This window comes from Dendrobates tinctorius, unplaced genomic scaffold, assembly GCF_039654945.1.
Source record: "Dendrobates tinctorius isolate UK_male_01 unplaced genomic scaffold, ASM3965494v1 ptg000237l, whole genome shotgun sequence".
Classification (NCBI taxonomy): Eukaryota; Metazoa; Chordata; class Amphibia; order Anura; family Dendrobatidae; genus Dendrobates; species Dendrobates tinctorius.
In genome coordinates this window covers 4,219,098-4,242,247 of record NW_027361904.1, presented here as the reverse complement: position 1 = coordinate 4,242,247, position 23,150 = coordinate 4,219,098, and the positions used below count along the sequence as shown (strand labels likewise).

The 23,150-nt window shown below is 45.3% G+C and overlaps 1 protein-coding gene across 5 annotated transcripts in view; it reads left to right on the top strand.

The window, feature by feature from the left end:
- The window catches only part of FAM219A (family with sequence similarity 219 member A), a 203,235-nt gene that overhangs the window by 101,669 nt on the left and 78,416 nt on the right, over positions 1-23,150 (top strand). The window contains exon 1 of one of the 5 annotated variants that reach the window (XM_073556687.1): positions 13,014-13,052. The exons of the other annotated variants lie outside the window; for them this stretch is intronic. Coding sequence (XP_073412788.1) covers positions 13,014-13,052 — 39 coding nt within the window. Of the gene's footprint in view, positions 1-13,013; positions 13,053-23,150 lie in introns of those variants that run through there. 5 annotated transcript variants of the gene reach the window in all.

Below are 23,150 nucleotides of genomic sequence, written 5' to 3'. Positions count from 1 at the left end.
AGGGGCAATATTATAGTAGTTATATTATTGTACATAGGGGTAGTATTATAGTAGTTATATTATTGTACATAGGAGCAGTATTATAGTAGTTATATTCTTGTGTATAGGGGCAATATTATAGTAGTTATATTATTGTACATAGGGGTAGTATTATAGTAGTTATATTATTGTACATAGGAGCAGTATTATAGTAGTTATATTCTTGTGTATAGGGGCAGTATTATAGTAGTTATATTCCTGTACATAGGGGGCAGTATTATAGTAGTTATATTCTTGAATATAGGAGCAGTATTATAGTAGTTATATTCTTGTACATAAGGGCAGTATTATAGTAGTTATATTCTTGTACATAGGAGCAGTATTATAGTAGTTATATTCTTGCACATAGGGGCAGTATTATTGTAGTTATATTCTTGCACATAGGAGAAGTATCATAGCAGTTATATTCTAGTACATAGGGGCAGTATTCTAATAGTTATATTCTTGTACATAGGGGCAGTATTATAGCAGTTATATTCTTGTACATAGGGGCAGTATTATAGTAGTTATATACTTGTACTTAGGGGCAGTATTATAGTAGTTATTTTCTTGTATATAGGGACAGTATTATAATAGGTATATTCTTGTACATAGGGGCAGTATTATAGTAGTTATATTCTTGTACATAGGGGGCAGTATTATAGTAGTTATATTCTTGTACATACGGGCAGTATTATAATAGTTATATCCTTGTAGATAGGGGGCACTATTATAGTAGTTCTATTCCTGTACATAGGAGCAGTATTATAGTAGTTATATTTATGTACATAGGGGGCAGTATTATCGTAGTCATATTTCTGTACATAGGTGGCACTATTATAGTAGCTATATTCTTGTACATAGGGGCCGTATTATAGTAGTTATTTTTATGTACACAGGGAGCAGTATTATCGTAGTCATATTTCTGTACATAGGTGGCACTTTTATAGTAGCTATATTCTTGTACATAGGGGCCGTATTATAGTAGTTATATTATTGTACATAGGAGCAGTATTATAGTAGTTATATTCTTGTGTATAGGGGCAATATTATAGTAGTTATATTATTGTACATAGGGGTAGTATTATAGTAGTTATATTATTGTACATAGGAGCAGTATTATAGTAGTTATATTCTTGTGTATAGGGGCAGTATTATAGTAGTTATATTCCTGTACATAGGGGGCAGTATTATAGTAGTTATATTCTTGAATATAGGAGCAGTATTATAGTAGTTATATTCTTGTACATAAGGGCAGTATTATAGTAGTTATATTCTTGTACATAGGAGCAGTATTATAGTAGTTATATTCTTGCACATAGGGGCAGTATTATTGTAGTTATATTCTTGCACATAGGAGAAGTATCATAGCAGTTATATTCTAGTACATAGGGGCAGTATTCTAATAGTTATATTCTTGTACATAGGGGCAGTATTATAGCAGTTATATTCTTGTACATAGGGGCAGTATTATAGTAGTTATATACTTGTACTTAGGGGCAGTATTATAGTAGTTATTTTCTTGTATATAGGGACAGTATTATAATAGGTATATTCTTGTACATAGGGGCAGTATTATAGTAGTTATATTCTTGTACATAGGGGGCAGTATTATAGTAGTTATATTCTTGTACATACGGGCAGTATTATAATAGTTATATCCTTGTAGATAGGGGGCACTATTATAGTAGTTCTATTCCTGTACATAGGAGCAGTATTATAGTAGTTATATTTATGTACATAGGGGGCAGTATTATCGTAGTCATATTTCTGTACATAGGTGGCACTATTATAGTAGCTATATTCTTGTACATAGGGGCCGTATTATAGTAGTTATTTTTATGTACACAGGGAGCAGTATTATCGTAGTCATATTTCTGTACATAGGTGGCACTATTATAGTAGCTATATTCTTGTACATAGGGGCCGTATTATAGTAGTTATATTATTGTACATAGGAGCAGTATTATAGTAGTTATATTCTTGTGTATAGGGGCAATATTATAGTAGTTATATTATTGTACATAGGGGTAGTATTATAGTAGTTATATTATTGTACATAGGAGCAGTATTATAGTAGTTATATTCTTGTGTATAGGGGCAGTATTATAGTAGTTATATTCCTGTACATAGGGGCAGTATTATAGTAGTTATATTCTTGAATATAGGAGCAGTATTATAGTAGTTATATTCTTGTACATAAGGGCAGTATTATAGTAGTTATATTCTTGTACATAGGAGCAGTATTATAGTAGTTATATTCTTGCACATAGGGGCAGTATTATTGTAGTTATATTCTTGCACATAGGAGAAGTATCATAGCAGTTATATTCTAGTACATAGGGGCAGTATTCTAATAGTTATATTCTTGTACATAGGGGCAGTATTATAGCAGTTATATTCTTGTACATAGGGGCAGTATTATAGTAGTTATATACTTGTACTTAGGGGCAGTATTATAGTAGTTATTTTCTTGTATATAGGGACAGTATTATAATAGGTATATTCTTGTACATAGGGGCAGTATTATAGTAGTTATATTCTTGTACATAGGGGGCAGTATTATAGTAGTTATATTCTTGTACATACGGGCAGTATTATAATAGTTATATCCTTGTAGATAGGGGGCACTATTATAGTAGTTCTATTCCTGTACATAGGAGCAGTATTATAGTAGTTATATTTATGTACATAGGGGGCAGTATTATCGTAGTCATATTTCTGTACATAGGTGGCACTATTATAGTAGCTATATTCTTGTACATAGGGGACGTATTATAGTAGTTATTTTTATGTACACAGGGAGCAGTATTATCGTAGTCATATTTCTGTACATAGGTGGCACTATTATAGTAGCTATATTCTTGTACATAGGGGCCGTATTATAGTAGTTATATTTATGTACATAGGGGGCAGTATTATCGTAGTCATATTTCTGTACATAAGTGGCACTATTATAGTAGCTATATTCTTGTACATAGGGGCAGTATTATAGTAGTTATATTCCTGTACATAGGAGCAGTATTATAGTAGTTATATTCTTGTACATAGGGGCAGTATTATAGTAGTTATATTCTTTTATTTAAGGGCAGTATTATAGTAGTTATATTCTTGTACATAGGGGCAGTATTATAGTAGTTATATTCTTGTACATAGGGGGCAGTATTATAATAGTTATATTCTTGTACATAGGGGCAATTTTTATTGTAAAAACCAAACAAATACAAAAAACATTCCTCCAATAATGCAAAACTAAATTCACTTGGATTGTACATACATTCATTACATATCCAGTTTATACATATCAAATTAACTTAGAGTCCATGCTCCTAGCTTGAGGAGTAAAAAAAAAAAAAACACTTTGCAAACAGAGCTCATCATATTCCTACCCAGTGACTCATCCTTCTCTATCTTAACATTTCCTAATTTCTCCTAATGATTTTCCCTATCTGAGTTCAGACATTATCTGGTTGACAGCGTCACAGATCTGAGTCGGAGTTATTCTGTTCACCACCGGTCTCCATCTCAGACTCTACCCGAGTGCCCTCAGGTAAGGGCTTCCGCTTTGGCGGAGGACAGTCCTCTACGTCCCTATCACACTCTGCGTCAATTCTCTTAAGGTCATCTTCAAAATCGCCGTCAGACTCAGACAGAACATCAAACCTGTTAGATACGACCATTACACCTGCAGAACTCTGGAATTTCTTCCCGGCTCCTTGGCCAGTGTCATACTCCTCAGGTTTACGGGAGGCCTTGTCCTTTTTCTTCCTTTTCTGATTATTGCTATACTCTTCAGACACAGATGGTAGCACTGAAGTAATGCCTTCCTGTGACCGCTGCCCCTGAGGTACAACCTCCATACTCCCCTGTTCTCTCTCTGAACCCTGCTGCTCTGGTGTTAGCTGAGTAGACCCCCGATGGACCTCTGGTCTGGTCAGTATTTCCCCTGACAGTAAAGCTGCCTCCTCCAGAATCTCTGCCCCTGCCACCAAGTCCTCGTCAGGAAAGTCCTTACAGATATTGTGCCAGGCGTCTGGACAGTCCCTGTGAGGGTGACCGATCTTCCAGTTCCCACAGAGGTTGCACCTGATGTTCTGGCAGTCTGCAGCTAGATGGCCGACCTCCCCACACAGGCTGCACTTCACCACAGAACAGGTATTTGCCAGGTGACCTGCCTTGCCACATTTAAAGCACTTACGAGGCTGCCCAGGATAGAAACACACACCCCTCTCCCTCCCAATAAAGAAGGAGTTGGGTAAGTGGGCAGTGATGTTATTGCATTGGCGCAGTTTCACCAAAACCCACCACCCTCCCGTCCAGATCCCATCACTGTCTCTGCTTTTGGTGAGGTCCGAGACCAGGTCACAATGCCTCCGGAGCCACACCACAATGTCCTGCGGGGGAACAGACTCATTCCAGAAGATGACATTTACAGTGACAGTATCTGGCTTAGAGATAGGAATAAAGCTGAACTTACTCCAGCCCTCCGTGTCTCTAAACTTGGGGAAACTAGACCAGAATCTGTCCAGGTCAGACATGAGCTTAAAGCTGACATCATAGCCCTGCCTGTCTGGAAGATTAATCACTGCCAGGATGCTGACTGGCACAAACCCCATTTGGTGGCACAAGAGCTCCCTGACGACAAACCTCCTGTCTGGCAGGTCCTCCTTGGCACCTCTGTGCCGGAAACGCACTACTTTTCTCCATTTAAACGCCTGGCCTGTATAATTGGTACGAGGTAAAGGACGGAGCACCACGACTCCAGGCATTACTGGGGGGACCGTGCGGGGTCACATTGGGTTGCCTGACGGGGTGAAGGTCTGCAGCAGGAGGGGCAGCCACACCTTGTGTGCTTGAAATTAAAGGGGGGAAATCACAGACATTATCATGCACATTGTTATCATCAGCATCAATGTCATTATCAGACTGTGCAGCGTCCACCAATGATACTGTGCTCCCCCAAGCCCCCGACCCCCCAGATACAGCACGGTTATCCCCAGCATCAGAGCCCTGCTGGGCACCATCAGTAATGACCAGCACATGTCCACTGCCCAACTGTTGTGCTTGGCATTCTGAGACTTGTAGTCCCTCTGCTGGAAAGTGCAGTCCATGCTGCTGCTTGGGATCTGCTGCAGGCTGCTGTGCTGGGCATTCTGAGACTTGTGGTACACCTGCTGGAATCTTCATAACATGCTGCTGCTTGGGGTCTGCCGCAGGCTGATGCGGCTGCAGTATTTGACCCTTTTGGAAGCAGAAACTTGCAGGCTGCAGCACTGGCCGCACCGGCTTCTGGGGCTCACCTGGGACAATGTCTGAGCTGGAACCTGCAGAGTCCTGCTTGTGTGACATAAACAGTGCATGGTTCCTATAAGTCTCTGCCAGGGGCCCCATCTTCTCTAGGACACAGTCCATATCCCCCACCTCTTTTGCCAGCTGTATACCAAGTGTGTTCAGAGTCTGATCACAAAAGGCGTGATCCCCACCTGTTATGATTGAGTCACCGTAGGAGGCAAAAACAGAAATGCTAGCTAAGTCCAGAAAACCAGAGAGGTTGGCAGCTATCGGATTGCAGACCCCTGAACCTATCACAACAACTAACAGTAGCCGTGGGGGTTCCTACGATGCCCTAGACCCCTCGATCACAGCCGGAGAATTAAATAGGCCTACAGAAAGAAAGGGGAAATCTAAACTGCCCCAGAGCAGACCCCAAAGCAATAGGCAGCCCCCAACATATAATGACGGTGAAGCAAGATGAAAACACTAACACAGACAGAAAGATAGACTGAGCAAAGACGGGGCCCAAACTACCTAGATAGGAAAGGACAGGAAGGCTGCTGTCTGCAATCCGTGAAAAACCCTATGAAAATAAGAGCCAACAGACTGACAGTGAAAAAGGCCCTGAAGACGCTAGGCTTCAAAAAAGCTCTGTCAGTACTCAGGAATATTCTGAAGACAGAGCAACAGGCAAAAGGAGATTCAGCTCACCCCAGCAGGGAATGGCAGAATCCAGAAAAGCAAGGAAAACAAAAACAAAAAATAAATGCAAACAGGCAAAGCAGAAAACTTAGCTTTAGGGAAGCAGGAATCAGACTGGAGTCCTAGAAGTCCACAGAGAAATCACCCGCAGGGCAGAAGGGCGTCGGCAGCCTTATATCCAGTCAGTGACTCCACTCAGCCAGTCATCCTCATTAGTCTCAGGTGCCTGATAATCAGGCTCATTACCTTCCTTTACCAGAATAGGGAGTTCACCAGACCTCAGTGACGAAGGGGAAAATGAACTCACAACACCCACCAGGATTAGCAGCCTTTACCTTATAGCCCATTTCTATTTGCTTCTGCAGCAAGTCTTTGTGCTGCTGTAACTCACCGAGCCTCTTGACCAGTCCTGGGATCTCCTCTGCGACCTGAAGCTCATGAGCACATGGCGTCTCCTCCTGGGATCCTGCTTTCAGCAATGTCCCCGGATGCTTGAAACCAGACGTGTCCTTAACTTTCACCACCACTGGTTTCGTGGCTCCAGGCTCCACAGCACTTTTACTGCTGCCACCTGACTGCGACCTTGTCCGCTCAGAGCTCGCCATGCTGGCCACCACATGCTTCTGCTGCAGGTTCTCCTGGAGCGTCTGTCTCTCCAGTGAGGTTCTCCTCTGCCTGCTGGGAGTCAGCTGCACACCTGAGGCCGGTGATGGCACCTCCTGAGCTGCAGGCTGCTTCCCTCCATTCAGCTTCTCACCAGTAGATTTCTTTTGGATTTCTCCTAGTTGTCCTTCACTCTGCTTGCCTTGGCTGGCCGACTGCTTAACTGGAACTTTCTTACCCACAGCCATGGCTTTTCCTTGTTCCGTTACTTTTTGCACTTTCACAGCTTCATCTTTCTTGCTGCTGCTGCTGCTACTTCCATTCTGAGCTTTCTTTCCCTCAGAAACAACTTTGGGACTTGCATCCACCTTAGACACAGCTTGAGCGTTACTTCCAAGTGTAGGCCTGGAAGCATGGGCCTTGCTTGGGGAGTTACCCCGCCCAGGGTGGCCTCCCCCTGGGCTTGCTCCAGACATCAGGAGAGCTACAAACACACAACCTCACAGCTAGGAGGCAGTATTATAGTAGTTATATTCTTGTGCATAGGGGGCAGTATTATAGTAGTTATATTCTTGTACATAGGGGCAGTATTATAGTAGTTATATTCTTGTACATAGGAGCAGTATTATAGTAGTTATATTCTTGTACATAGGGGCAGTATTATAGTAGTTAGATTCTTGTACATAGGGGACAGTATTATAGTAGTTACAGTGGGGCAAAAAAGTATTTAGTCAGTCAGCAATAGTGCAAGTTCCACCACTTAAAAAGATGAGGCGTCTGTAATTTACATCATAGGTAGACCTCAACTATGGGAGACAAACTGAGAAAAAAAAATCCAGAAAATCACATTGTCTGTTTTTTTTTCATTTTATTTGCATATTATGGTGGAAAATAATTATTTGGTCAGAAACAAGCAATCAAGATTTCTGGCTCTCACAGACCTGTAACTTCTTCTTTAAGAGTCTCCTCTTTCCTCCACTCATTACCTGTAGTAATGGCACCTGTTTAAACTTGTTATCAGTATAAAAAGACACCTGTGCACACCCTCAAACAGTCTGACTCCAAACTCCACTATGGTGAAGACCAAAGAGCTGTCAAAGGACACCAGAAACAAAATTGTAGCCCTGCACCAGGCTGGGAAGACTGAATCTGCAATAGCCAACCAGCTTGGAGTGAAGAAATCAACTGTGGGAGCAATAATTAGAAAATGGAAGACATACAAGACCACTGATAATCTCCCTCGATCTGGTGCTCCACGCAAAATCCCACCCCGTGGGGTCAGAATGATCACAAGAACGGTGAGCAAAAATCCCAGAACCACGCGGGGGGACCTAGTGAATGAACTGCAGAGAGCTGGGACCAATGTAACAAGGCCTACCATAAGTAACACACTACGCCACCATGGACTCAGATCCTGCAGTGCCAGACGTGTCCCACTGCTTAAGCCTGTACATGTCCGGGCCCATCTGAAGTTTGCTAGAGAGCATTTGGATGATCCAGAGGAGTTTTGGAGAATGTCCTATGGTCTGATGAAACCAAACTGGAACTGTTTGGTAGAAACACAACTTGTCGTGTTTGGAGGAAAAAGAATACTGAGTTGCATCCATCAAACACCATACCTACTGTAAAGCATGGTGGTGGAAACATCATGCTTTGGGGCTGTTTCTCTGCAAAGGGGCCAGGACGACTGATCCGGGTACATGAAAGAATGAATGGGGCCATGTATCGTGAGATTTTGAGTGCAAACCTCCTTCCATCAGCAAGGGCATTGATGATGAAACGTGGCTGGGTCTTTCAACATGACAATGATCCAAAGCACACCGCCAGGGCAACGAAGGAGTGGCTTCGTAAGAAGCATTTCAAGGTCCTGGAGTGGCCTAGCCAGTCTCCAGATCTCAACCCTATAGAAAACCTTTGGAGGGAGTTGAAAGTCTGTGTTGCCAAGCGAAAAGCCAAAAACAACACTGCTCTAGAGGAGATCTGCATGGAGGAATGGGCCAACATACCAACAACAGTGTGTGGCAACCTTGTGAAGACTTACAGAAAACGTTTGACCTCTGTCATTGCCAACAAAGGATATATCACAAAGTATTGAGATGAAATTTTGTTTCTGACTAAATACTTATTTTCCACCATAATATGCAAATAAAATGAAAAAAAAAACAGACAATGTGATTTTCTGGATTTTTTTTTCTCAGTTTGTCTCCCATAGTTGAGGTCTACCTATGATGTAAATTACAGACACCTCTCATCTTTTTAAGTGGTGGAACTTGCACTATTGCTGACTGACTAAATACTTTTTTGCCCCACTGTATATTCTTGTACATAGGGGACAGTATTATAGTAGTTAAATTCTTGTACATAGGAGCAGTATTATAGTAGTTATATTGTATATAGGGAGCAGTATTATAGTAGTTATATTCTTGTACATAGGGAGCAGTATTAGTGTAGTTATATTCTTGTACATAGGAGCAGTATTATAGTAGTTATATTGTACATAGGAGCAGTATTATAGTAGTTATATTCTTGTATATAGGGGCAGTATTATAGTAGTTATATTCTTGTACGTAGGGAGCAGTATTATAGTAGTTATATTCTTGTACGTAGGGAGCAGTATTATAGTAGTTATATTCTTGTACATAGGAGCAGTATTATAGTAGTTATATTCTTGTACATAGGGGCAGTATTATAGTAGTTATATTCTTGTACATAGGGGCAGTATTATAGTAGTTATATTCTTGTACATAGGGGCAGTATTATAGTAGTTATATTCTTGTATATAAGGGCAGTATTATAGTAGTTATATTCTTGTACATAGGGGCAGTATTATAGTAGTTATATTCTTGTATATAAGGGCAGTATTATTGTAGTTATATTCTTGTACATAGGGGCAGTATTATAGTAGTTATATTCTTGTACATAGGAGCAGTATTATAGTAGTTATATTCTTGTACATAGGGGCAGTATTATAGTAGTTATATTCTTGTACATAGGGGCAGTATTATAGTAGTTATATTCTTGTACATAGGGGCAGTATTATAGTAGTTATATTCTTGTATATAGGGGCAGTATTATAGTAGTTATATTCTTGTATATAAGGGCAGTATTATTGTAGTTATATTCTTGTACATAGGGGCAGTATTATAGTAGTTATATTCTTGTATATAAGGGCAGTATTATTGTAGTTATATTCTTGTACATAGGGGCAGTATTATAGTAGTTATATTCTTGTACATAGGAGCAGTATTATAGTAGTTATATTCTTGTACATAGGAGCAGTATTATAGTAGTTATATTCTTGTACATAGGGGCAGTATTATAGTAGTTATATTCTTGTACATAGGGGCAGTATTATAGTAGTTATATTCTTGTACATAGGGGCAGTATTATAGTAGTTATATTCTTGTATATAAGGGCAGTATTATAGTAGTTATATTCTTGTACATAGGGGCAGTATTATAGTAGTTATATTCTTGTATATAAGGGCAGTATTATTGTAGTTATATTCTTGTACATAGGGGCAGTATTATAGTAGTTATATTCTTGTACATAGGAGCAGTATTATAGTAGTTATATTCTTGTACATAGGGGCAGTATTATAGTAGTTATATTCTTGTACATAGGAGCAGTATTATAGTAGTTTTATTTTTGTACATAGGAGCAGTATTATAGTAGTTATATTTATGTACATAGGGAGCAGTATTATAGTAGTTATATTCTTGTACATTGGGGGCCGTATTATAGTAGTTATATTCTTGTACATAGGGGCAATATTATACGAGTTATATTCTTGTACATGGGAGCAGTGTTATTGTAGTTATATTCTGATACATAGGAGCAGTATTATAGTAGTTATATTCTTGTACATAGGGAGCAGTATTATAGTAGTTATATTCTTGTACATAGGGGCAGTATTATAGTAGTTATATTCTTGTACATAGGGGCAGTATTATAGTAGTTATATTCTTGTACATAGGGGCAGTATTATAGTAGTTATATTTATGTAGATAGGAGTAGTTATATTCTTGTACATAGGAGCAGTATTATAGTAGTTATATTCTTGTACATAGGGGCAGTATTATAGTAGTTATATTCTTGTAGATAGGAGTAGTTATATTCTTGTACATAGGGCGCAGTATTATAGTAGTTATATTCTTGTACATAGGGGCAGTATTATAGTAGTTATATTCTTGTATATAAGGACAGTATTATAGTAGTTATATTCTTGTACATAGGAGTAGTTATATTCTTGTACATAGGGGCAGTATTATAGCAGTTATATTCTTGTACATAGGGGCAGTATTATAGTAGATATATTCTTGTACATAGGGGCAGTATTATAGTAGTTATATTCTTCTATATACAGGGCAGTATTATAGTAGTTATATTCTTGTACATAGGGGCAGTATTATAGTAGTTATATTCTTGTACATAGGGGACAGTATTATAGTAGTTATATTCTTGTACATAGGGGCAGTATTATAGTAGTTATATTCTTGTATATAAGGGCAGTATTATTGTAGTTATATTCTTGTACATAGGGGCAGTATTATAGCAGTTATATTCTTGTACATAGGGGCAGTATTATAGTAGATATATTCTTGTACATAGGGGCAGTAGTATAGTAGTTATATTCTTCTATATACAGGGCAGTATTATAGTAGTTATATTCTTGTACATAGGGGGCAGTATTATAGTAGTTATATTCTTGTACATAGGGGACAGTATTATAGTAGTTATATTCTTGTACATAGGGGCAGTATTATAGTAGTTATATTCTTGTATATAAGGGCAGTATTATTGTAGTTATATTCTTGTACATAGGGGCAGTATTATAGTAGTTATATTCTTGTACATAGGGGCAGTATTATAGTAGTTATATTCTTGTACATAGGAGCAGTATTATAGTAGTTATATTCTTGTACATAGGAGCAGTATTATAGTAGTTATATTCTTGTACATAGGGGCAGTATTATAGTAGTTATATTCTTGTACATAGGGGCAGTATTATAGTAGTTATATTCTTGTACATAGGGGCAGTATTATAGTAGTTATATTTATGTAGATAGGAGTAGTTATATTCTTGTACATAGGAGCAGTATTATAGTACTTATATTCTTGTACATAGGGGCAGTATTATAGTAGTTATATTCTTGTAGATAGGAGTAGTTATATTCTTGTACATAGGGCGCAGTATTATAGTAGTTATATTCTTGTACATAGGGGCAGTATTATAGTAGTTATATTCTTGTATATAAGGACAGTATTATAGTAGTTATATTCTTGTACATAGGAGTAGTTATATTCTTGTACATAGGGGCAGTATTATAGCAGTTATATTCTTGTACATAGGGGCAGTATTATAGTAGATATATTCTTGTACATAGGGGCAGTATTATAGTAGTTATATTCTTCTATATACAGGGCAGTATTATAGTAGTTATATTCTTGTACATAGGGGCAGTATTATAGTAGTTATATTCTTGTACATAGGGGACAGTATTATAGTAGTTATATTCTTGTACATAGGGGCAGTATTATAGTAGTTATATTCTTGTATATAAGGGCAGTATTATTGTAGTTATATTCTTGTACATAGGGGCAGTATTATAGCAGTTATATTCTTGTACATAGGGGCAGTATTATAGTAGATATATTCTTGTACATAGGGGCAGTAGTATAGTAGTTATATTCTTCTATATACAGGGCAGTATTATAGTAGTTATATTCTTGTACATAGGGGGCAGTATTATAGTAGTTATATTCTTGTACATAGGGGACAGTATTATAGTAGTTATATTCTTGTACATAGGGGCAGTATTATAGTAGTTATATTCTTGTATATAAGGGCAGTATTATTGTAGTTATATTCTTGTACATAGGGGCAGTATTATAGTAGTTATATTCTTGTACATAGGGGCAGTATTATAGTAGTTATATTCTTGTACATAGGAGCAGTATTATAGTAGTTATATTCTTGTACATAGGGGCAGTATTATAGTAGTTATATTATTGTCCATAGGAGCAGTATTATAGTAGTTATATTCTTGTACATAGGGGCAGTATTATAGTAGTTATATTCTTGTACATAGGGGCAGTATTATAGTAGTTATATTCTTGTACATAGGGGCAGTATTATAGTAGTTATATTCTTGTACATAGGAGCAGTATTATAGTAGTTATATTCTTGTACATAGGGGCAGTATTATAGTAGTTATATTCTTGTACATAGGAGCAGTATTATAGTAGTTATATTCTTGTACATAGGGGCAGTATTATAGTAGTTATATTATTGTCCATAGGAGAGGATAGACGTGTGTTTGTGAGCTCCAAGCAGGGCGGAGGCATGGCTTCTGACCCAGGTGGAGGGGAGGGAAGCTGGGCTGATGATGCAGGGAAAGCCCCTAGCCTGCTGCATGGACCTGATGGTAATGGAAAGCTGGAAATGGTGGCTGGTGAGTCTTCTAAACCTGCTTGTTATGTTGCTGGATTGAGTGGTAAAGTTACAAGGCAAAGCATTTTTAAGCTGGAAATGCAAATCAGCAAATTACAAGATGAAATTAAGAATGAGACTGATCCAAAGATAAAACTGATGAAATGTGAGAGCTTGGATGTTTGCAGACGAGAGCTGGACATTCGGAAAGGAAACCTGGACAAAGATGTGAACTCTGTGCCCAGAAAGGAAACTTGGGCTATGGAGAAAAAGAGGGGAGCCAGAGCCCAGAAGGAGAATAGAAAACACTCCATTAGTAAGGACATTAAATCTGAAATTGTGCACAGTGTGGGGCAAGGACATCTGGTAAGAAATGCAGCACTTATATCAGCCGCACAATGTGAGGGGTCTGAGGCAGCAGACAATGCTGGGAGCGCTGCAGAGGAAGGTGTGTCAGAAACTGAGGGGTTAACCGCAGTGGACTCTGTGTGCAGCAATGAAGGGAGCTCAGCTCCTGTAAGTGATGAAGTAAGTGTCCCCTGTACTGTCACTGTGTGCGAGACTCCACTCGGTGCTGTGTGTGAGACCCCTCTCACTGGTGCTAGTGAATGTGTCTGCAACAGATACAAACATTATAATGGACTCTGAACCCTCCATGTCAGTGAATGAAGATCACATTGTGCAACAATCAGTCGTGGATCTGGGCATTTTTTCAGCACAAACACGTGTCAGTGATCATGGGGCTGTTGAGAGCTCCGGCACTGCTCCACCTGCGGCTCGGGAGAGCTCCGGCACTGCTCCACCTGCGGCTGGGGAGAGCTCCAGCACTGCTCCACCTGCGGCTGGGGAGAGCTCCAGCACTGATCCTCCTGCGGCTGGGGAGAGCTCCAGCACTGATCCTCCTGCGGCTGGGGAGAGCTCCGGCGCTGATCCTCCTGCGGCTGGGGAGAGCTCCAGCACTACTCCACCTGCGGCTGGGGAGAGCTCCAGCACTGCTCCACCTGCGGCTGGGGAGAGTGTGACGAACAGCCCACCGCCGTTCGTCTACTTACGGGCGACACTAACGGGGGTCCCGCTGCCACCAAAACGCGACGGACAGCGGACCCTGTGTCACCACTATGTCACAGTCCCACCACTGACACGGGTGTATCAGCGGACGGAGGGACGTGACACAATGCCGGCACACGGCTATCACAGGCGCAGTGGGGCTTATCTTAGTTATCCCAACACTGGCACCATGTGACCAAAAATATCCAGCAAGCTAATCTCGCTCTACAATTTGCCGCAGGGGGAGTTTAATTTGGATGCCCCACCACTGCTATCAATCTTCCAAGTACTGCGGGGATTTATGTATATCCCACTTTCCCAGTTCCACTTTGGAACTCACAGCTCTCCGGCGCCCCCCTTACCCTCAGGTCAGTCAGGGAACTGCACCTAGGATAATTGGTCGCCGGACGGGCTGCCTGTTGTGAACCGGCAATTAGGCTTCTGCAGTAAGGGAATTATCAATGCTGTGGCTGCAGACCCTTATTCAGCAATATAAGACCCTTCTGTACTGCCAGCAAGCCGTAATAGCCGTACACAACGCGCTGCCACCAGTCACGGTTACTTAATTCACAGTGTTAAATTAAGAGGGTCCGTGGCAAACCCCTTGAATTAGTAGCGATTATCTATCAAAGGCGTATAGTTCGATTCTTAGAGCATGGAGACAGATCTAAATAATTATTTCATTTATTTTCCGAAAGAGGACAGTGATTACAGATAAAAGTTGCTATAAAATTGAGACATAAAATATGTACAGTACAGGTATAAAATAAAAGTGGAGAAAACAAAGAGATTACACTCACAGTTCCATATTGTTCCTTAGGCAGACCATGCGGCTTTAAGGGGGGAGGAGCCACACGTCTCCACTCATCTGGAGTTCTTGTCAGCACGGATTCTGCAGCTGTTCTGAGCTGGTTTGCCCAGGAAATGCCTTATAGACTTTCCTATGTGACATCACAGAGAGGTGCATTCTGGGTTGATCCCACCTCTCTTATCCAAGTTATGTTTTGGCTACAAAACTTAGATTAGCTATAACTTTATGGGAGAAGCTGGTATGGACTCATCAGTGGTATCATGTTTCCCAGCGTAATGAGCCCATCAAGAAAACATCAAACATCTATGCGATATGACCGTCCATTTGGGCGCAAATCATATCTCAGGTTCTGGACATCCGAGAGTTTTGCAACAGGCACCACAGCGAAGCTGGGTCTGCTCGGATCGCAGAAATATGATTTTTATATTTCTGCTTGGTACGGTTTTCGCAGGGCAGGCTCTTATAGTTTTATTCAAACCTCTTTGTTTCAAACAAAGAACCATCCCGCACTTTTTTCTCTCAGCTGTGGAGAGGAAACAAATGGTTGTAACAGCAGGGGGTCTCCTATTACTAGTGCGAACACAGGCTGTAGAGGAGGGGGGGTGGCACTGCTCTGTGTGTGTGTGAAGGGAGGAGGGGTGAAGCTGCAGAGCTAGCAGCCTGGATTGTCATATGTGCCGGATCTTTCTGGAAAGTTACAACAGAAAACATCATATTTTGTAGACAAAACCCCATACCTCACAGACATTGTACATCACACCTCCCCCCTTAAGAGGGCGCTAAGGAGGCATTACCTCTCGGTAATCGGCCATGCGCACCTCAGCGGGTTCGCCCCGGCGGGACAACCCATCGGCATTGCCGTTTTCACTGCCCTTCCTGTGTTTTACAGTAAAATCGTACTGTTGAAGGGCAAGGCTCCAGCGGAGCAATCTTCCATTGGTTCCCGACACGGTGTGCAACCAGCTCAGTGGGTTGTGGTCGGTTACCACCGTGAAGGCGCGCCCATACAGGTAGGGCTGCAAACGCTGCAGTGCCCACACCATGGCCAGACACTCCTTCTCGATGGTCGAGTATGCCACTTCCCTCGGCAAAAGTTTCCGGCTCAGGTACAACACGGGGTGCTCTTGGTCCCCCGAGTCGACCTGGCTAAGCACAGCACCGAGGCCAAACTCGCTGGCGTCGGTCTGTACCAGAAACGGGCGACTGCTGTCGACTGCTCTCAACACTGGAGAGTTGCACAGGGCTGCTTTCAAAGCTTGGAACGCCGCCTCACAGTCATCTGTCCAGTTGACTGTTTGGGGTAGCCTCTGCTTGGTGAGGTCAGTCAAGGGTTTGGCAAGGGCGCTATAGTCCTGTACGAACCGCCTATAGTACCCTGCAGTGCCCAAGAAGGACTTCACCTGTTTCTTGGTCCTGGGGGTGGGCCAGGACACGATTGCGTCCACTTTTCCTGGCTCCGGACTCATGGAACCCCCGCCTACCCGGTGCCCCAGGTAGTGGACCTCGCGCATGCCTATCTGGCACTTCCCCGGCTTGATGGTCAGGCCTGCCTGGTGAAGACGCTTGAGCACCTCCTGGAGGTGCTGAAGGTGTTCCTCCCAGGTGGAACTGAAGACGGCAATATCGTCTAAGTACGCCACGGCGTACTCCTCCAGTCCCCGAAGCAGGTGGTTGACCATCCGCTGGAAAGTGGCAGGGGCATTCTTCATGCCGAAGGGCATGACCGTGGACTCGTACAGTCCAAAGGGGGTGATAAAGGCGGATTTCTCCTGCGCCTCAGGGCTCAGGGGAATCTGCCAGTATCCCCGACTCAAATCCATGATGGATATGTAGTTGGCGTTTGTCAACCGCTCGAGCAGATCCTCGATGCGCGGCATCGGGTGGGCATCAGAGGTTGTGATGGCGTTGAGCCCCCTGTAGTCCACGCAGAACCGGGTGGTTCGATCCTTTTTAGGCACGAGGACTACAGGTGAAGCCCACGCACCTTTTGACCGTCGAATCACTCCCAGCCTTAACATCTCATCGACCTCTTGGCGCATGACTTGTTGCACCGTTTCAGAGATCCGATAAGGTGTTCGCCGTAATGGGGCGTGATTCCCGGTGTCCACCTCATGAACCGCTAACTCCGTCCTCCCAGGACGGTTGGTGAACACGGGCCGGAAGAGTTCCAGGGTGGCCATCAACTGCAACCGCTGGGACACGGTGAGCGAACCACTTATCTCCATGTCCTCATTGGACCCATTGGCCTTGGCCTGGGCCAGCATGTCCAGGAGGGAATCTTCCTCCCCATCCTCTGGCAGATTGCAGACCGGTAGGACGCAAGCTTCACGTTCGTAGTGCGCCTTCAGCATGTTGACGTGAAAGGCCTTGCGCCTACCCCGAGCATGGTCAAGCGTGACCACGTAGGTGACCGGGTTGAGCTGTTGGTGGACGACGTACGGGCCTTCCCAGGCTGCCTGAAGCTTATCCGTTGGTACAGGGACCAGCGCCCACACCTTTTGACCCACCTGGTAGGTCCGCTCCCGGGCGTTCTGGTCGTACCAGCGCTTCTGGTCAGCCTGAGCCTGCGTCATGTTGTCATGCACCAACTGCGTCAAGGTCTGCATCTTGTCACGGAAGCGCATGACATAATCCACGATGGACACTTCTGTGGGGTTTGGCTCATCTTCCCAGGATTCTCTTATCAACCCAAGGGGTCCCCGGACTCGCCTGCCATACAGGAGCTCGAAGGGGGAGAACCCGGTCGAGGCCTGCGGAACTTCTCTGTAAGCGAACAGCAGGTGTGGGAGGTACCGCTCCCAGTCGCGCCCTTGGGTCTCAACCAGTATGCGGAGCATCTGTTTGAGGGTACCGTTGAAACGTTCACACAAACCATTAGTCTGTGGGTGATACGGACTCGATACCAGCTGCGTCACCTGCATTTTCTCACAGAGAGCCTCCATTAGGCGAGACATGAATTGGGGCCCTTGATCGGTAAGCATCTCCCTGGGAAATCCTACCCTTGAAAAGATGGTCACCAGTGCGTCAGCCACCTTATCTGCCCTGGTTGAAGACAGAGCTACTGCCTCTGGGTACCGGGTAGCGTAGTCTACCACGGTGAGAATGTATCGCTTTCCGGAGCTGCTGGGGACGGACAGCGGTCCTACAATGTCCACCGCGATTCTCTGGAAAGGCTCCTCTATCACCGGCAAAGGAATAAGGGGAGCCTTAAGAGCAGGCCCCGCCTTACCCACTTTTTGACAGGTGGCACAGGAGCGGCAGTAGTGTGTTACATCTGTCCCCATCTTGGGCCAATAGAAGTGTTGAGACAGCCGTGCCTTTGTTTTGCTGATCCCCAAGTGTCCAGCGAGTGGAATCTCATGGGCAATCCGCAACAACTCAGTTCTGAACTGATAGGGGACGACCAGCTGTCTTTCCCTCAACCACTCCTTTTTAGGATCTCCGGGTACTGTCTCCCGGTACAACCTTCCTCGTTCCCAGAACACCCTCTCCTTATCAGACTTGGAGGTGGGCGTCTCGGCGAGACCTCTCAATTTCTCCAGGCTGGCATCTGAGTGCAGAGCAGCCTGGAACTCCATGCTGGAGGCTGCCAGAAGTGACGTCAGGGTCCCCTCTTCACTGGGACCCTCTGGAACCGGCTCTGGGTTCACCTCTGGTTCAGTCTCTCCTGTAGCAGCAGAGGGTCCAGAAGACAGTGCGTTACCTGCGATCTGGGCACTCTGACTGCGTGTGACAGCTGCTATGTATGCTGTCTCCCTGGGGATTTCTGCAGACCCACCAGCTGGTGCTGCCCTGGGCTCTACCTCCCCATCCACCCCCAACACTTCAGGAGCAGTGCTACTTATGGGCCAGTTACCTTCCTCGGTGGCACTGGTCAGCTGCATGGCATTACCTTCCTCATGGTCCCCATGCACCTCCCCATTTCCTTGAGCACCGTTGCTTACTCCTGCCAGGGGTTCCTCAGCCGTCTCACTCCGCAGAGTGACGGGGCTGAGCACTTCGGTACCTGTGGACACATCTACCGCTTCAAAGAAAGGGTTAACGGGTTCAGTCGGCACAGATACATCAACATCATCATCATCCTTCCTAGGAGAAGAATGGTTATCAGTTTGCTTTGGTACATTCACATCAGCATCAGCATCGTACCTGGGGAAAGAATGGTTGTTAGTTGCATCATTACTCATCAAGGCATTAGCAGGTAACACATTCAGTTTCCCATCATCAACATCATCAGGGTTAACGTTACCCTTATTATCAGTTTGGGGAAGGGTGTCAGGGACATAGTATGCAACCATCCTCCCCAAGTCAGTCCCCAATAAAACATCAGTGGGCAAATTTTCAGACACTCCCACCTCCCTCAACCCGCTCCCGGCACCCCAATCAAGAAAAACTCGTGCCACTGGCAAGGGACAACGGGTGCCTCCAATCCCGGTGACAGTCAGGGTTTTCCCCTCAACAAACTCTTCAGGGGCCGCCAGTCCAGGACGGATGAGGGTTCGTTCAGCCCCGGTGTCCTTGAGGCCTGTAGCAAGACGGGCCCCCACCTGAACAGGTTGAACGTTGTCGTCAGCCCTCCCAACCACACCTCCCACCAAAAGAACAGAGGCGTTGGGCCCGGGGGCCTTGGCTGGGGGGTTCTTCGGCCTATCCGGACAGGTGTAAGAGAAGTGACCAGGCCGCTTGCAGTGGTGACACAGGCGACTGTCAGTAGCCGGCCTGTTGTTGGCAACAGGGACAGGGCCTCCGGAGGGACGGCTAGCTGGGGCATTGGGGTTGGTTGCTGGCTTACCCCCTTTCCAGCTGGTGGCGACTGGCCTCCGCGTCTCGGGCTTCCGGTTGGCCTCGTGGTTGTCGGCGATCTGCGCCGCTTTGTCCGCGTTCGTTGGTTCGCGGTCCAGGATGAACTGTCGGACCTCAGCTGGGCAGAGATGCAGGAACTGGTCTTTGATCATCAGGTCCCGTAGCTGCTCAAAGGTTTCAACGGACAGTCCATGGATCCACTGGTCAAAGTGGGTCCTGAGTCCTTGCACCACATCACTGTAGCTATCGTGTGGGCCACGTTGGAGGTGTCGGAACTTCTTTCGGTATACCTCAGGTGTCAGCCGGTATTTGGCGATCAGCGCCTGCTTTATGGCGTCATAGTCGTCATCGGCTTCTGGCGGAAGAGAAGCAAATGCCTCCAGGGCTTTGCCTTTTAGCCCTGGGGTCAAGTACCTTGCCCATTGGTCTCTAGGCAGCTGGTACTGTCTGCAGGCTTTCTCAAAGGCTCGCAGAAATGTGTCCAAGTCCCCATCCTTTTCCATCACGGGAAAATGCTCTGGCCGGGGTTTAGGAGTCTGGACGCTGCTGGGCTCACTGCTTCGGGCTGTGGGGGCATTCCCACCCCGCTGGAGTACCTCCAGTTCATGGGCCCTCTGCGCCTCCCTCTCGGCTCGCTGCTCTGCTCTCTCAGCCTCCGCTCGGCGCTCAGCTCTCTCAGCCTGGGCTTGACGCTCGGCTTGGGCCTCCTGCCGATATTGCTGGATCAGCCTCACCCGCCCATCACTGTCTTCGGCGGGGAGTGCGTCCAAGGCCATTTGCAGATAGGGGTCCACCCCGTTCTGGTTGAATGTGGGGCCAGCGCTCAGGAGTGGAGCCTCTGCTGCAGCCCCATTGCCACTTGGGCCAACTTCTGCGCTCGCTGGATTCTGGTCGTTGTCCAGCTGCACTAGAGCCGCGATCATTTGAGCTCTGTTTTTGTTCGTGGCGTCAAGGCCTTGGTACGTGCATAACCCAGCAAGAACTTCCTTTGTCTGCCGGTTGTACCAAGGTTCTCCTTTTGCCGCCATGGTTGCCAAATAAAAGATAGAAAAAGAAAAACGAAGAAATGGGAGGGAATACTTGTATGTACACACAAATGTCTCAGAACTAGTAACCACTGAGTCTGTTCTCCAAAACCTATGATGCAGGATTCCCGCAGGAACCGTGCAGGTTTTTAGTGAGAGGAATGATTGCTCAAACCAAATCACTAATGCTCTAGGATTATCCCACCGCTCTGCCACCAATATGTGACGAACAGCCCACCGCCGTTCGTCTACTTACGGGCGACACTAACGGGGGTCCCGCTGCCACCAAAACGCGACGGACAGCGGACCCTGTGTCACCACTATGTCACAGTCCCACCACTGACACGGGTGTATCAGCGGACGGAGGGACGTGACACAATGCCGGCACACGGCTATCACAGGCGCAGTGGGGCTTATCTTAGTTATCCCAACACTGGCACCATGTGACCAAAAATATCCAGCAAGCTAATCTCGCTCTACAATTTGCCGCAGGGGGAGTTTAATTTGGATGCCCCACCACTGCTATCAATCTTCCAAGTACTGCGGGGATTTATGTATATCCCACTTTCCCAGTTCCACTTTGGAACTCACAGCTCTCCGGCGCCCCCCTTACCCTCAGGTCAGTCAGGGAACTGCACCTAGGATAATTGGTCGCCGGACGGGCTGCCTGTTGTGAACCGGCAATTAGGCTTCTGCAGTAAGGGAATTATCAATGCTGTGGCTGCAGACCCTTATTCAGCAATATAAGACCCTTCTGTACTGCCAGCAAGCCGTAATAGCCGTACACAACGCGCTGCCACCAGTCACGGTTACTTAATTCACAGTGTTAAATTAAGAGGGTCCGTGGCAAACCCCTTGAATTAGTAGCGATTATCTATCAAAGGCGTATAGTTCGATTCTTAGAGCATGGAGACAGATCTAAATAATTATTTCATTTATTTTCCGAAAGAGGACAGTGATTACAGATAAAAGTTGCTATAAAATTGAGACATAAAATATGTACAGTACAGGTATAAAATAAAAGTGGAGAAAACAAAGAGATTACACTCACAGTTCCATATTGTTCCTTAGGCAGACCATGCGGCTTTAAGGGGGGAGGAGCCACACGTCTCCACTCATCTGGAGTTCTTGTCAGCACGGATTCTGCAGCTGTTCTGAGCTGGTTTGCCCAGGAAATGCCTTATAGACTTTCCTATGTGACATCACAGAGAGGTGCATTCTGGGTTGATCCCACCTCTCTTATCCAAGTTATGTTTTGGCTACAAAACTTAGATTAGCTATAACTTTATGGGAGAAGCTGGTATGGACTCATCAGTGGTATCATGTTTCCCAGCGTAATGAGCCCATCAAGAAAACATCAAACATCTATGCGATATGACCGTCCATTTGGGCGCAAATCATATCTCAGGTTCTGGACATCCGAGAGTTTTGCAACAGGCACCACAGCGAAGCTGGGTCTGCTCGGATCGCAGAAATATGATTTTTATATTTCTGCTTGGTACGGTTTTCGCAGGGCAGGCTCTTATAGTTTTATTCAAACCTCTTTGTTTCAAACAAAGAACCATCCCGCACTTTTTTCTCTCAGCTGTGGAGAGGAAACAAATGGTTGTAACAGCAGGGGGTCTCCTATTACTAGTGCGAACACAGGCTGTAGAGGAGGGGGGGTGGCACTGCTCTGTGTGTGTGTGAAGGGAGGAGGGGTGAAGCTGCAGAGCTAGCAGCCTGGATTGTCATATGTGCCGGATCTTTCTGGAAAGTTACAACAGAAAACATCATATTTTGTAGACAAAACCCCATACCTCACAGACATTGTACATCACAGAGAGCTCCGGCACTGATCCTCCTGCGGCTGGGGAGAGCTCCGGCGCTGCTCCACCTGTGGCTGGGGAGAGCTCCGGCGCTGATCCTCCTGTGGCTGGGGAGAGCTCCGGCACTGATCCTGCTGCAGCTGGGGAGAGCTCCAGCACTGCTCCACCTGCGGCTGGGGAGAGCTCCAGCACTGCTCCACCTGCGGCTGGGGAGAGCTCCGGCACTGCTCCACCTGTGGCTGGGGAGAGCTCCGGCACTGCTCCACCTGTGGCTGGGGAGAGCTCCGGCGCTGATCCTCCTGCGGCTGGGGAGAGCTCCGGCGCTGATCCTGCTGCGGCTGGGGAGAGCTCCGGCACTGATCCTGCTGCAGCTGGGGAGAGCTCCGGCACTGCTCCACCTGCGGCTGGGGAGAGCTCCAGCACTGCTCCACCTGCGGCTGGGGAGAGCTCCAGCACTGCTCCACCTGCGGCTGGGGAGAGCTCCGGCACTGCTCCACCTGCGGCTGGGGAGAGCTCCAGCACTGCTCCACCTGCGGCTGGGGAGAGCTCCAGCACTGCTCCACCTGCGGCTGGGGAGAGCTCCAGCACTGCTCCACCTGCGGCTGGGGAGAGCTCCGGCACTGCTCCAC